Here is a 14,272-nt window from a genome sequence, read left to right as displayed (position 1 = left end):
GAATTAAAGTCATATCCTTGTCTAAATTATGATTTCTGATATTGCTCTGTTTCTATGCTTTTCCCCTCTTAATGTTCTATTTTGATGTGTCATCTGTTGTTTGTTTGGTGGAAGCTTAAAGAAAGTTACATCTAGATCATTTCTAATAGGCAACTCTCTTCTTTCTCTCATGCACTTAATTGGAATATAATGCAAGCAAAAAAAAAGGCCAGAAAGAAAGGATTCCTTCTGAGTTCATTTCCCCTTTTGTCCCTGTCTTTTAAAGATCCACTTTCAAATTTATCAACATCTTTCTGTATTTTCTAATTTACAATGTCTCTTTAACTAGGTAAAAACATGCTGTATCCATTTCTGTTGTTTCCTAAGCTATTGGTAGTTGGTACAGCTTCCAATGAAATTGTGGGCTTAAAAAGCATTGCTGCATTCCGAGGTGGTCTTCAAATTAATACACATTTTAGCAGGACAAAAACGGAGGATGCTCTTAATGATATTTTACATGGTAACTCTCATGTTTCCAAATCGGATTCCATGTATACAAATTCACAGAAATCATTATTCACATATTGTGCAGATGGACTTTCAGTGCAGATTACAAACAAGACTTTCATCGACTATCTCTTTGTGCTTAGTTTGGAATTTGCGGTGTCCTTTGACCTGCCCATGCAGATTCTCACAGGGTAAGAATGAGATGGGAATTTAACAGTTACTAATAGTCTACGCTTATGGTTTTTCAATTTTTACGATGAGAATTAAGTACTGGATGTAGAAAATATACAACCCCATTTAAGATTTCACATTCACCCAGGGGTCTATTCTGTTTCTGTTTTTCTGTTATTTACTTATTCCTCCAAATTCGTTTCCTTATTATAGTTTTGGAGATACAGACTTGGATTTGAGGCTGTCCAATCCCCTGCATTTGTTTCCGTTGCTTAAGGAAGAGAGATTTGCCAACTGTCACATAGTACTTTTACATGCATCCTATCCTTTTTCAAGAGAGGCATCATACATGGCCTCTGTTTTTCCTCAGGTCAGACAATATAATTTGGTGTAAATATTTTATTAATTTCACCTCTCCTGATAATTGCCATACTTTTGCATGAAGGTCTACCTAGATTTCGGATTGGCAGTTCCTAAGCTCAGTATCCATGGGATGATATCCTCATTGAAAGAACTTCTGGAGCTAGCTCCCTTAAAGAAGGTGAAAATCTGTGTACTTAAATGAAGATCTGTAAGCTCTAATCTAGCATAGATGAGTGTGTTCTTCTATGGACTTTAGGCTATATAAATCCTTGGCTTGTAGATCATTCTATATCAGCCTATATGCAGGGTATATATATTTTGATGATGGTTATTGCATTTATACCTACTTTAAATATTGTGTGGCTTTTACGGTAGGAACCAGAAAAGAAATTGTAAGGCTTACATTTGTTGCTTTATTGTCTAAAATGCACACTCCATTATCAATGATTATAGACAAAGATTTTAAGTTCTTATTTTGTTGCTGAATATAATTATGCAGGTCATGTTCAGCACTGACGGCTATGCATTTCCTGAGACATATTACTTAGGTTTGTATGGTTGTTGGTACATTTTCCCCTTTAAACTAACGATATTAATAGAATGAAAATTTTCCAAGTCCTGACATTTCATTGTGATTTCATTTAATGATAGACCTTTCAATGCTTCCATATGGGCTAACCCAAAGAACACATGGCTTACACAGGAGTTATAGTTATTATGGGCTTTAAACATCTTTTAGAAAGTTGATTGAGATAAAAGTGGTCTTGGTTCATAATATATCTGTGTAAGATAAGTTGTTAAATTTGAACATGATATATGGAGACTAGTAACCAAAGAATATTAATCAAAATAAATACAAAAGTGGCTGAAATGAAGTTTCTTAATGTTCCTGTTGGTTCTTGTTTTGTTCAGGTGCAAAGAGAGCGCGGGAAGTTTTATTTTCTGTCCTACGTGATACTTGCATGTATGGGGATCTTTCAATTCCCGAAGCTATTGAAGCAGTTCAAGATATCCTTGCTGAAAATGCAATAAAACTCTATAAACTTCACATACCTGTAAATTCCTCTTATTCAAATGGGGCCATATCTTACAACTCGCCTGGTTGGGGAATTGACACCTCACAACAAGGTGTCAAACTTGTTCGCATATATTGGGTAGATGCTTCTGGACAGCACAGATGCCGAGTGAGTACCTTTACGTTTTTCAATACTTAAATTCTATGCAAGACATTTTTTGTGAAAAACATTAATAGATGAAGTTACAGAATTACAATCAAATGTGTTTTGTCATGCTCCACGTATGTTGTGTAGGATTGCAATTTTTACTCGCCATAATATCGTTTCAGGTGGTTCCGGAAAAGCGGTTTGATGATGTTATTAAAATCAACGGGGTAGGGTTACCAGTTGCTTGTATGGCCATATCTTCACTGCTTGATTGCCCTGCTGATGGGACTAATTTAAGTGGAGTGGGCGAGGTCAGACTAATGCCTGATTTATCAACCAGGCAGACCATTCCATGGTACTGTCTGAATTATAAGGAATGTTAATGATTCACATGCATGTTCTTTTATTCATATGACCCATTTGGAAACACTTTTTGTTTGTGAATCTTGTTTATGGATCTGATTCTGGTCCAGATTAGAAGCCACTAACAAATTTATGAATTTGTGTAAAACTAAGTTTTGTTTTCAAAAGTGATCCCATCTAAATGTACATCCATATGAGATATCTGACCGAAGAAAAAAGTTTCCAAATGGGCCAATTATGAATGACATCTTTTACCTATCTCAGCTTCATGGTATTGATAAAATTGTTTCTGTGTTTTGTTTTAATTGGCTCTATTTCCTTGCATATTTACTAAAATTAAACATTTGCATACAGGATAAAGGACCAAGAAATGGTTTTAGGTGACATGCATGTGATTCCTGGGGAACCTTGGGAATACTGCCCAAGAGAGACACTTCGTAAAGTGTCAAAAATTCTGAAGGATGAATTTAACTTGGTAAGACTTGTAGCTGTAGGGATACGTATTTCTCTTTCTGTATAATTGTCTAATGAAAATGTATTCGTGCAGGAAATGATTGCAGGTTTTGAGAATGAATTCTATTTATTGAAAAATGTCAAAAGGTAACGGGATCTTCACATTCTTCCTTTATCTTATTTTTTACGCATTTTTTTCAAGATCATGTTAGTGTTTTATTTTATTATGACCTTATTGAGTAAACCAACTACAGGGACGGGAAAGAGGATTGGGTACCATTTGATGTTTCGCCCTACTCCTCATCCTCGTCATTTGATGCTGCTTCTCCTATATTACATGAAGTTATAACTGTTCTTCAGACTTTAAACATTCCAGTTGAGCAGGTAGGAAAAACAATCAGATTCTTTTTTCCCTATGACAGTAAAATGATGATTTCGATAATCGTCTAGATTATTCTCACTTATTGCACAATGTGACTTTGTTGTATGTTCTCTCTTTTATACATATAATATTTATTGAAGCTGCATGCTGAAGCTGGGAAAGGTCAATTTGAGGTGGCACTTGGCTACATTGCTTGCACCAAGGCTGCAGATAATCTAATTTATACTCGTGAAGCAATTCGGTCGATTGCAAGGAAACACGGATTGCTGGCTACTTTTGTTCCAAAGTATGATTTTTATGCTTTTCTAAAAACAAATATACTTATTTTTGGTATTTTTAATGGATGAATATCCTTCCTGCGGTTGGTTGCATTACAGATATGATTTGGGTGATATTGGGTCTGGATCACATGTACACTTAAGTTTGTGGGAGAATGGTAAAAATGTGTTCAAGGCATCTGACAAACACTCTAAGAATGGAATGTCGAAAATTGGCGAGGAGTTCATGGCAGGGGTTCTTCATCACCTTCCTTCTATTTTGGCATTTACAGCACCAGTTCCAAACAGGTTTCGAGTTACATTCATCACTTTTGAAAAAACAAATTCACTTCAAGTAATCAATTTTCTGTTTTGATTGTTATTGCTCAGTTATGATCGCATACAGCCAAATACATGGAGCGGAGCATACCAGTGCTGGGGTAAAGAAAACAGAGAATCTCCAATAAGAACCGCGTGCCCACCTGGAATTGAACATGGCCTTGTGAGCAACTTCGAGATTAAATGTTTTGATGGTTGTGCAAATCCATACTTTGGATTAGCATCTATAATTGCTGCTGGAATTGATGGCTTGCGGAATCATCTTTTGTTGCCTGAACCCGTTGGTAAGATTCTTTCTTCATTCACTATTTCCTTTCTAGACCTTGTAGTTAGTTTAAAAAATTGAACTTTTTCTCTTTAATGGCAGAAGAAAACCCTTACAACCTTGTTGGGAAACTGAAGAGGTTACCAGAGTCACTTGAAGAATCGTTGGAAGCTCTTAATAAGGATGCTGTCATGGAAGATTTGATCGGTTCAAAGCTTTTGGTTGTGATCAAAGCAATACGCAAGGTATACTCTTAATTTGATCATTTATTTTGAAAAAGTGACTCTTCTTTGTTGATCCACGATGATAACGAGAAACTCAATACAATACAAGGAATGACATAAGTTTGTTACAGGTTAAACAAAGTAAACCAAAGAGTTTAACATCAATTTTGAGAGCTGAAATGAATGTTAATCCAAATTTGAAATTTTTTGAGAGGTTATTATAATGTGTGGCTGGTAATTGTTGTTTTTGAGAAAAATTCTTTGGTTTGCAGGCAGAGATTGCACATTATTCTCAAAATTGTGATACCTACAAACAACTCATTCATCGGTACTAGTTTGTTTTATTTCATGGTGTGTTCTTATGTCATCTTCATAGTTAGCAGGATTTGGCTGTCAAGATAATGAAACTCGACCTTGAGACTTTTATAGACTTTCATTTATGAGTTGTTTTCGAAAACTTATTGTATGTTTTGTTTCATGTGTATAACCTTAACTCTATTTGTATGTTTTGTTTCACCTGTTTATGTATCATTGAATGCTTTTTCTTTAATGTTTGGTTATAGTTTTTGTGCTTGAACTCATTTTGATTAAATTAATATTCTAACTTTTATTTAATTTTAGTTAAATAGTTGTTTTATATTTTAGTGATTTAAAATTAAACTTACATAAATTAGAATGGTTATTAATTAATTTTTAATTTTAAATTGATCTATAATTGATGGATGGATGAATGAATTCTTCTGTTACTATACTGTTATTAAAAGTTTAATGTACGGTTTTCATTCTCCTATTAAAAGTTTAATGTACGGTTTTTATTCTCCTACACACGGTTAAAGAAAATTAAAAGTTTCATGTTTGGTTTTCATTAACAATGTTACATAAATTAGAATGGTTATCAATTAATTTTTCATTTTTAGTTTATTGTATTATATATTTGTTAATTTTTCAATAATTAAATTGGTTTATGATGTTTGGTTTTCATTAACAATGTTACATAAATAAATTAGAATGGTTATCAATTAATTTTTCATTTTTAGTTTATTGTATTATATATTTGTTAATTTTTCAATAATTAAATTGTTTTATGACGGATGGATGGATGGATGGATGAATGAATTCTTTAGTAAAAATACCTAGTTGGGCTTAAGTTCGACAAACAAAGTTTTACCGTATAATCAAGAAAATTAATTTTTCTACCAAAGAAAGCGTTACTATACTGTTATTAAAAGTTTCATTTACGGTTTTCATTCTCCTAAACACGGTCAAATAAAATTAAAATTTTCATGTTCAGTTTCCATTAAGAATGTTATCATATAAATGGGTTTATCCTAAACACTCTTATGTGAAAAAAAAACATAATATATTTTATCTAGTCTATAAGATTTACTGACGAAAGTTCTTCCGCCGCTAAAGATTCTGAGAAATGTATCTACTAATAGAAATTTTCCGTCGTTAAAAGTTTATGAGCATCAATCCCGAATTTTCAAATAATTCGTTTTTCCTTTACAACCATAGAGGTGCAAGATCTTCGCCTTGTTTTTAGTGATCATAGAGAGATAAATGGCATGAATATAGCTAATATTAACAGAACAATTCATTGCAAACCTTCCAAATCCATGGCTGACAAATTTCACCCACAAACAATATAAAGATTCAGCCAGAGAAATTTACAAATCTTTCCCAACAGTCAAGAAAAAACACAATTTAATGCAATACATTATCCTCAATAATGTGTTTTATGTTATAGTTTCCTCAAAATGAAAACCATGAACTCATCTTCATCATCACTACTCCTCATCCTTCTTCTTCTCAACTTATTCTTCATCTATTCAAACGCCAATCATCAGATTACAGCTAAAAGAAAACGTAAGGCGCCGTCTAAACAGCTTAGATTCAAACCAGGTCCATGGAAGAACGCTCATGCCACCTTCTATGGTGGCCCTGACGGTTCTCAGACTCTCCGTAAGTAATTATAGCCCGGTCCTTTGTATGATTATTTGACATGAAAAGTGTGTTAATTGATTTTGGTTGTGCAGAAGGAGCATGTGGATATGAGGATGTAGTAAAACAAGGTTATGGGATAAAGACTGCGGCTTTGAGCGAAACCTTGTTTACCAAAGGAGGGACTTGTGGTGCTTGTTATGAGATCATGTGTTTCAATGATGATAAATGGTGTAAGAAAGGTGCTCCATCTTTACATGTCACCGCCACTAATAACTGCCCTCCAAATTATGCTCTTGCTTCGGATAATGGCGGTTGGTGTAATCCTCCTCGCGAACATTTTGATCTTTCTCAACCTGCTTTTCTTCAGATTGCGGAGTATAAGGCTGGGATTATTCCTGTTCGGTATCGTAGGTATGTTACCTTCATTTTTACTCATTGATAAGAACAAAGTGTAATATTGGTTACCTTTTAAATCTCGTAAAAAAAAGTGTCACAAATCATTTCAAAGTGGTGGAATGTCGTGTGTCTAAGTTTGGGATGATGATATTCATATTAGGAAATCACATAATCGAACTCCTTTAGTATAAGTATAAAATATATAGTTACCTATATAAATCGATAACAAGTAAAATAAATAAAACCACCTACAAGAAACATTCTTATTTAGGACTGGAGAAAATCATGAAAAGAGGGAAAAATATCATTTTATTTGATGAAAAACAGGTATTAGAGAAATACTTAGAAAACCTAATTATTAAGGCCTAAAGGGTCACACAATTTCCTAAATAAATCATGGTTTTTTGTTGTTGCATTGAACCTGGCATTGGCCAAAACCCATTTGGATCACCAAGAGCTGGTTTGATCTTGATTTATTATTATTATTATTATTATTATTATTATTATTATTTTAATTTTGTCAAAAAAAGTTTCTTATAAAAAGGTTCATTTGAGTTTTTAAAGTAAGTATTTAGTTGATGATTAGAATTATAGGCTTGGTTCAGATTAGAGTTTAAAAAAATATAGAGTTATTAAAAAAATAATTATTAGCGGTGATTTTGAGAAGGTGTTAATATACTTGGATAAAATTAAAGATTTAAAAAGTATTAATATATAATAATAAAATAAATATAATAATTTAAAATAAATGATATTTTATTATTTTAGTTAATGAACTGAGTGATGTGAAGAGATAAAAAGAATGAAATGATGTTTTTGATTTGAATTATTGAAATAACTCAACCCAAGAAAGGCTGATGTGATATCAAACTGAAAAAACCTTAAAAAACTGAATAATAAAAAACCCACATCAAATGAGCTCCAAACCTCTAACTATTATTTATTTCTATACAAACTTTAAGGGACTTAGTTAATGTAACTCAATTGTTTGTTCTAAGGTTTTCTATCTATAGCCAATGTGTAATTGTGACAAAACATTCATTAATTTGTGCTATTGTAGGGTTCCATGTCAAAAGAAGGGAGGAATAAAGTTTACAATAACAGGCAACCCTTATTTCAACATGGTTATGATTTGGAATGTTGGAGGAGCCGGAGATGTAACCGGTGTACAAGTGAAGGGAAACAAAAAATTGAAATGGACTACCTTGGATAGAAACTGGGGCCAAAAATGGGTCACCAACGCCATGTTGTCCGGCGAATCCTTGACCTTTCGGATCCAAACCAGCGATGGTAGAAAACTAACTTCTTGGCATATTGTTCCTCAAAATTGGCAGTTTGGTCAGACTTTTGAAGGAAAGAATTTCAGGTGATCATGATTAGCTTACACTTTAAATAATGATTTAAGAGATAATTTTAGGTAAAAGTCAGATATATATCTTAACTTGTGAAAATGATACAAAAGAAACATAGTATATTAATCCCACAAATCATTCAATTTGATCAATTCTTTGTGTACAAATTATGCAAATTTGAAGATGAATAAATGTTTCTATTGTTTAACGGTTGAACTGGTCTTGCATTCCTCTCGGCATGCTGCAAACAATATACATAAATTGTTTAGCGGTTTTCATGAATGTCATGCTTAGTTACGTTATGTTTAGACCATTTTCAAATCTAAAATGATACTTACATCTTGAACAGCTTCTCGCAATAATTGAACTTGAGCTGTCGAAACACTTCTCACCTGCAAATATTTGTCATTGTTATTTAAATAATTGAATGATAAAGTTTGTATAATGATTAATTATAATAAAATGAATGATTACATTTTTTGTGATGGTCCAAATGACACCTTCAGTACAAGGTGGGACAGTTAAAGAACCCATATATCTATAAAATTTGGTATTCCTCTTAAGCTTAAGAATCCTTTTTGGGTTAACTAAACCAATGAAATTCTCCACCTTCTTATCTGATATTTTTGATATATTCTTCATCAACTGAAACCAACCACATACAAATATCAATATTATATTTCAATTAGTTAGAACAAACAATATATAATTAAGAGAATTGATGGAATTATTTAACAAGCCTGAAAGAGAAAATGATCTGCATGACCAATCTGGTAGAGAACTCCAATGACAGCTATATGGTTATTCTTGTTGAAGGTTATGTTAGTATTTACATGAACCATGTGCAATTCCATATCGTACCTGTCATCGTCTTATATAATCAATAAGCTATTGCGAATAAGCCGAGTCTTATATCATTAATAAGCTATTGCGAATAAGCTGAATTAATCAAATGGGACTCTACAATCTTTGGAAATGATAATTTATGGGTGAGCAACCTATTAGAACATATAATAACATTAATTAACAAAAAAAAAAATTAGAGTTAAGGTTAGAAGTTTTTTTTTTAATATTAGAAGCTAGCATAACTCAATAATCATGATCCCCATTTTAATTTTAAAACGTTTGAGCGAAAATTTGTGATATTTAATTTTTTAGAAATATTTTTTAACTTTTGAACTACTTGAGTGGGTTAAAAGGATTTGAACATGATGTAAGAATAAAAAGAACTTAATGTAAGAAATGTTTTAAAAAAATACTTTAGAAGGATTATGCTTATTTTAAAAATCCCTATACTAGTCAGTTTATTATCAATTGTGTAAGATTTGGATACACAAAATTTTAATAGATAATATTTCTTTTTGGCTATGCTTAAGCCCATTCAATTCAGTCATATAGTTACCCATTCAAAACTAAAAATCATAGTTGATATTGTTCTAATGAAATAATTGAGCAAATTGAATCTGCACTCGAAATATATTAATTAAAGTTACGATGTATTAATAAGTAATAATGTTTCCTAAGAGATCAAATGTTACATGTTTAATTCTCACTTAAAATTTCATACATTTGGGTGAAAATCATAATAATTAGGAATCGGGATAGTTTTCGACATTCAAAAACAAGAAAGTGTATATAACTATTTTTTTCTTTGTTTCAATAAACCAATTTATTTGAAATTACTATTATGGTTTTATATTTAACTAATTGATTTTATTTATTTAATTATTTTAAAATTACTTCAAAAAAATATATGATCTATTCAATCCATCAAAAATAGGTCAATGTAAGTCTTCATAAAATTAAATAGAAATAGATTTGTATGCTTTAAAAATCCAATTCTCAATACTTTCTACAGGGTAATTAATAATCATTAAGCTATTGCGAATAAACTGAATCAAACCGGACTCAACAATCTTTGGGAATGATAATTTAGGGGTGAGTAACCAATTAGAACATATAATAACATTAACATAGCAGAAAACTAGAAAACTAGAGTTAAAAGGGTTTCAAGATATATATATTTTTTTTTAATGTTCATGACTCTAAAGTCTTAGAGTCATTACCTCAATTTTAATAAGACGTTTAAGTGAGAATTGAACTCGTAATATTTATCTCTTAAGAAACATTTTTAACTTTTGACTTTAGTGGGTTAAAAGAAATTGAACATAATTCAAGAAAAGAAAAAAAAATACTTTAGAAGGATGAATCCGCCTATTTTAAAAATCACTATACTAGTTAGATTATTATCAATTGCATAAGATTGGTTATACTTAAATAACCGAACAAATTGAATCCGCAATTGAATTATATTAATTAAAGTTATAATGTATTAATAAGTAATAATGATTCTTCACTTAAAACGTTTTACTTAAATTGAAATCATAATCATTGTAAAGGAAATGATAGTTTTCACCATTAAAAACAAAAAGTGTAATATAACTATTTTTTTTTCTTTCAATAAACCAATTTATTTGAAATAATTATTATGGTTTTATATTTATCTAATTGATTTTATTTATTTAATTATTTTAAAATTACTTAAAAAAATATATGATCTAATTCAATCCTTCAAAAATAGGGTAAGTCTTCATAAAATTAAATAGAAATAGATTTGTATGCTTTAAAAATCCAATTCTCAATACTTTCTACAGGGTAATTAATAATCATTAAGCTATTGCGAATAAACTGAATCAAACCGGACTCAACAATCTTTGGGAATGATAATTTAGGGGTGAGTAACCAATTAGAACATATAATAACATTAACATAGCAGAAAACTAGAAAACTAGAGTTAAAAGGGTTTCAAGATATATATATTTTTTTTTAATGTTCATGACTCTAAAGTCTTAGAGTCATTACCTCAATTTTAATAAGACGTTTAAGTGAGAATTGAACTCGTAATATTTATCTCTTAAGAAACATTTTTAACTTTTGACTTTAGTGGGTTAAAAGAAATTGAACATAATTCAAGAAAAGAAAAAAAAATACTTTAGAAGGATGAATCCGCCTATTTTAAAAATCACTATACTAGTTAGATTATTATCAATTGCATAAGATTGGTTATACTTAAATAACCGAACAAATTGAATCCGCAATTGAATTATATTAATTAAAGTTATAATGTATTAATAAGTAATAATGATTCTTCACTTAAAACGTTTTACTTAAATTGAAATCATAATCATTGTAAAGGAAATGATAGTTTTCACCATTAAAAACAAAAAGTGTAATATAACTATTTTTTTTTCTTTCAATAAACCAATTTATTTGAAATAATTATTATGGTTTTATATTTATCTAATTGATTTTATTTATTTAATTATTTTAAAATTACTTAAAAAAATATATGATCTAATTCAATCCTTCAAAAATAGGGTAAGTCTTCATAAAATTAAATAGAAATAGATTTGTATGCTTTAAAAATCCAATTCTCAATACTTTCTACAGGGTAATTAATAATCATTAAGCTATTGCGAATAAACTGAATCAAACCGGACTCAACAATCTTTGGGAATGATAATTTAGGGGTGAGTAACCAATTAGAACATATAATAACATTAACATAGCAGAAAACTAGAAAACTAGAGTTAAAAGGGTTTCAAGATATATATATTTTTTTTAATGTTCATGACTCTAAAGTCTTAGAGTCATTACCTCAATTTTAATAAGACGTTTAAGTGAGAATTGAACTCGTAATATTTATCTCTTAAGAAACATTTTTAACTTTTGACTTTAGTGGGTTAAAAGAAATTGAACATAATTCAAGAAAAGAAAAAAAAATACTTTAGAAGGATGAATCCGCCTATTTTAAAAATCACTATACTAGTTAGATTATTATCAATTGCATAAGATTGGTTATACTTAAATAACCGAACAAATTGAATCCGCAATTGAATTATATTAATTAAAGTTATAATGTATTAATAAGTAATAATGATTCTTCACTTAAAACGTTTTACTTAAATTGAAATCATAATCATTGTAAAGGAAATGATAGTTTTCACCATTAAAAACAAAAAGTGTAATATAACTATTTTTTTTTCTTTCAATAAACCAATTTATTTGAAATAATTATTATGGTTTTATATTTATCTAATTGATTTTATTTATTTAATTATTTTAAAATTACTTAAAAAAATATATGATCTAATTCAATCCTTCAAAAATAGGGTAAGTCTTCATAAAATTAAATAGAAATAGATTTGTATGCTTTAAAAATCCAATTCTCAATACTTTCTACAGGGTAATTAATAATAAGGTGAACTAAAAAAATTATAGATATATATTTGAGATGAAGATCACCTTCTGCCATTGATAGAGTGCTCAGATGGAGAATGCCAATGAGCTTGATGAAGAAAGAATTTTGTGCCATTGATTTCAATTGATCCTGCTTCTCCAATAACCCATTGCAGCTACAGTATTAATAATAATCCATTAACATTAAGAAGAAGATCAAGATGAAGATGAAGAACAATTTAAGAAATTAGAATGAATGAATTACAGAAATATCATGGCCTCTGTTCTTGAGAGTAGCATTAGCAGATTTATAATCAATTCTACTAATGAAATCTGTGCTTCCTTTTTGAAGTAATTTGACTTTACGATCAGACATATCAATAGGAGATTGCATTTCTCCATTGTTGCAAGCTTTCCATTCTCTTTTCAACAAACCCCATCTGCTCGGACCCTTCTTACTCCTCCAATCATAATCAAATTCTTTTTCATCTTCTTCTTCTAAACCTCCTCCTTCTTCTGTATCAATTATCAATTAACTAATTGAACACCCACTTTCTCAATGATAATAATAATTTAAATCAAATGGGTCATCAATCTACCTGTATTTGATGCGACACGGGAGAAGAGAAACAGGAAAATTAGAGAGATGAACAAGATCCAACTGTTCTTCATTCTAGATAGAGAAAGATGAAATGATATTGAAAAGAAAGAAATTGCATAAATTAGGAACCAAAATTGCATGCCTCAGGCTGGGCCAAGCCAGAATCAAATCGTGCCAACTGCTAACATACATATATTTTTTAATATAACATAATCTATAATATATGTTGCTAATATGTTCACACCAACAGCTACAAGCCACAAAGAATTATTTTTTTAAGTTTTTTTGTTTTTATATTTTATTCCCAATTTTTTTTTCTGTTTATTTCAGTACTCTTAATTTTTATTCATTTAGATTGGATCATATTCTTATAAAAACATGAAATGTTTTCATCTCTCACGGTAAACTTATATATATATATATATATATTTTATGGTAACACGATCATTTATATATGATCATTTCAATATGTTACTTAATAGTAACTTCTGTGACAAGTTTATTAATTCCCACGATAAACTTGTATATTGATAGTACCACGGTAATTTTTATATATATATATATATATGATTGCTCCAATATGTTACTTGGTAGTAAATTCTGTGGCAAGTTTATCAGCTCTCACAATAAACTTATCTGATGAAAGTACCACGATCATTTATATATGATTGCTCCAATGTGTTACTTGTTAGTAACTTCCGTGACAAGTTTATCAACTCCCATGATAAACCTATCTAATTAATAGTTCCACGATCATTTATATATGATCGCTCCAATGTGTTATTTGTTAAATAACTTCCGTGACAAGTTTATCAACTCCCACGATAAACCTATCTGATTGATAGTACCACAATCATTTAAATATGATTGACCCAGCATTATACTTATTAGTAACTTCCATGACAAGTTTATCAACTTCCACGATAAACTTTTAATCAACAAAATAAACCCTATTGGCCAATAGGTACTTACGATCATTCATACATAATTGTTCTAAACATGTTAGTTGTTAGTAAACCTCGTGAGAAAATCTATAAATTCTCATGTAAACTTATCCGTTGATAATGTATTGATCATTTTTACCATGATCATTCTCAACATGTTACTTGTTAGTAACCTCGTGAGAAAGGTTATAAACTCCCACGTAAACCTACTTGTTAATAGTGCATTGATCATTTTTACCATGATCATTCTAAACATGTTACTTGTTACCTGTTAGTAACCCTCGTGAGAAAATTTATAAACTCTCATGTAAACCTATTTGTTGATAGTAC

General features: G+C 30.1%; 3 protein-coding genes across 3 annotated transcripts; 2 read left to right on the top strand and 1 right to left on the bottom strand.

The window, feature by feature from the left end:
- Positions 1-572: 572 nt before the first annotated feature.
- On the top strand, positions 573-4,970 carry LOC124920164 (protein fluG-like). The gene is made up of 14 exons (XM_047460584.1): positions 573-677; positions 871-1,027; positions 1,103-1,198; positions 1,520-1,568; positions 1,933-2,204; positions 2,366-2,538; positions 2,901-3,021; positions 3,094-3,146; positions 3,254-3,383; positions 3,522-3,667; positions 3,759-3,947; positions 4,029-4,261; positions 4,345-4,487; positions 4,739-4,970. The coding sequence occupies exons 1-14, from the start codon at positions 661-663 to the stop codon at positions 4,799-4,801; spliced, it is 1,842 nt and encodes a 613-aa protein (XP_047316540.1). The 5' UTR covers positions 573-660; the 3' UTR covers positions 4,802-4,970.
- A 1,198-nt stretch (positions 4,971-6,168) lies between these two features.
- LOC124915333 (expansin-A4-like) lies at positions 6,169-8,176 on the top strand. Its single transcript, XM_047456031.1, has 3 exons — positions 6,169-6,428; positions 6,503-6,821; positions 7,867-8,176. The coding sequence occupies exons 1-3, from the start codon at positions 6,224-6,226 to the stop codon at positions 8,174-8,176; spliced, it is 834 nt and encodes a 277-aa protein (XP_047311987.1). The 5' UTR covers positions 6,169-6,223.
- Positions 8,177-8,306: 130 nt separating this feature from the next.
- Positions 8,307-13,069, bottom strand: LOC124911099 (alpha carbonic anhydrase 7-like). The gene is made up of 7 exons (XM_047451546.1): positions 12,997-13,069; positions 12,663-12,913; positions 12,464-12,573; positions 8,899-9,019; positions 8,633-8,803; positions 8,497-8,550; positions 8,307-8,399 (listed from the first exon to the last, which is right to left on the bottom strand). Exons 1-7 carry the CDS (start codon positions 13,067-13,069, stop codon positions 8,307-8,309), a joined length of 873 nt encoding a protein of 290 aa, XP_047307502.1.
- Positions 13,070-14,272: the final 1,203 nt, after the last annotated feature.

This window comes from Impatiens glandulifera, chromosome 1, assembly GCF_907164915.1.
Source record: "Impatiens glandulifera chromosome 1, dImpGla2.1, whole genome shotgun sequence".
Lineage (NCBI taxonomy): Eukaryota > Viridiplantae > Streptophyta > Magnoliopsida > Ericales > Balsaminaceae > Impatiens > Impatiens glandulifera.
Note: the sequence above shows the minus strand (reverse complement) of the source record. Positions and strands in the feature narration are given on the sequence as shown.